Source organism: Nicotiana tomentosiformis, chromosome 7 (assembly GCF_000390325.3).
Source record: "Nicotiana tomentosiformis chromosome 7, ASM39032v3, whole genome shotgun sequence".
Taxonomy (NCBI): domain Eukaryota; kingdom Viridiplantae; phylum Streptophyta; class Magnoliopsida; order Solanales; family Solanaceae; genus Nicotiana; species Nicotiana tomentosiformis.
The window spans coordinates 125,826,324-125,827,570 of NC_090818.1; the positions used below are offsets into that span (position 1 = coordinate 125,826,324).

The 1,247-nt window shown below is 41.9% G+C and overlaps 1 protein-coding gene across 1 annotated transcript; it reads left to right on the top strand.

The window, feature by feature from the left end:
• The first annotated feature begins 231 nt into the window (after positions 1-231).
• Positions 232-597, top strand: LOC138896328 (uncharacterized). Its single transcript, XM_070181128.1, has one exon. It carries the CDS (start codon positions 232-234, stop codon positions 595-597), a length of 366 nt encoding a protein of 121 aa, XP_070037229.1.
• Positions 598-1,247: the final 650 nt, after the last annotated feature.

Consider the following 1,247-nt stretch of genomic DNA (forward strand, 5'->3'; position numbering starts at 1 on the left):
GGGTAGATCGTGATTTTTAATCCGTGAGTTGGAAATTTTCCACGTAAAATTCTACTGTGTCGTTTACTTACTGCTGTGTGTGTGTGTGTGTGTGTGTGTGTGTGTGTGTGTGTATTCTGTGGGAACAGATAGAGAACCAGGTTCTCTATACAGTCTGGTGTACTCTTAGTTTCTATCAATTGGTATCAGAGCAGGTTCTTTCTATCAGGCTAACACCTAGAAAGGATCCCCATGGCTGCTCCACCAAACTTTGAAGAAGGTCAATCTACCTACAGACCACCAAGGTTCAACGGCCAATACTATGGATGGTGGAAGACAAGGGTGCATAATTTCATCATGGCTGAAGATTCAGAACTCTGGGACGTTATATGCGATGGATCCTTCGTTCCTACAAAGACCATTGGTGACCCAGTAGTAACATTTCCCAAAACAAGAAACGAATTAAATGATGTTGATCGCAAGGCCATAGAGAAGAACTTCCGAGAAAAGAAAATTCTCGTCTGTGGTATTGGACCAGATGAATACAACAGGATCTCAGCATGTCAATTTGCTAAGGAGATCTGGGAAGCTCTCCAAATAGTTTGGCGCCTACCGTAGGGTTAAGGATAATAGTGATTTTCTGGTGCTAATTTTCATAACACACACTGCTTTACACTTGTTATTGTAAGAGTTTTTGATTCCAAGATCAGCATGTCAAACTCTCGAGCAGTACTTACACACATTGACAATGACCTTGGTTTTCCTGGCGAAAACTACAAAGTAGCTGCCCCAGGAAAGGAAGTGCCTCCAGTTGACCTCAGGGGAGTACCAGTTGCAGACCCCATCGACGTTATGTCACGACCCAAAACTAACCTCTGTCGTGATGGCGCCTATCGTGGAACTAGGCAAGCCGAATCATTTCCAAAACAAACTGATATTTTCATTTCAAAGAAAATTTTAAGGTTATTTAACATAAAACCTCCATTTAAAGAGTTCAAATCAAAGAAAAACAGAAGTGTGAAAATGAAAAGCCCGACATCGGGGTGTCACTAGTCATGAGTATTTACTACAATCTGTCTAACAATATCAAGGCTAACTCAGCCTGGAAAATAGCTAAATACAACTAGAGGAAGATAAGAGAGAGAAGAGCATGGGCTGTGATCGCCAAACAGCTACCTTACTATCTCCAAGAAATATCTGCAACCAGAACACTCAATAACTGCTACCGTGTCCAGCTACACTTGAATATGCACACAAGGTGCATGGAG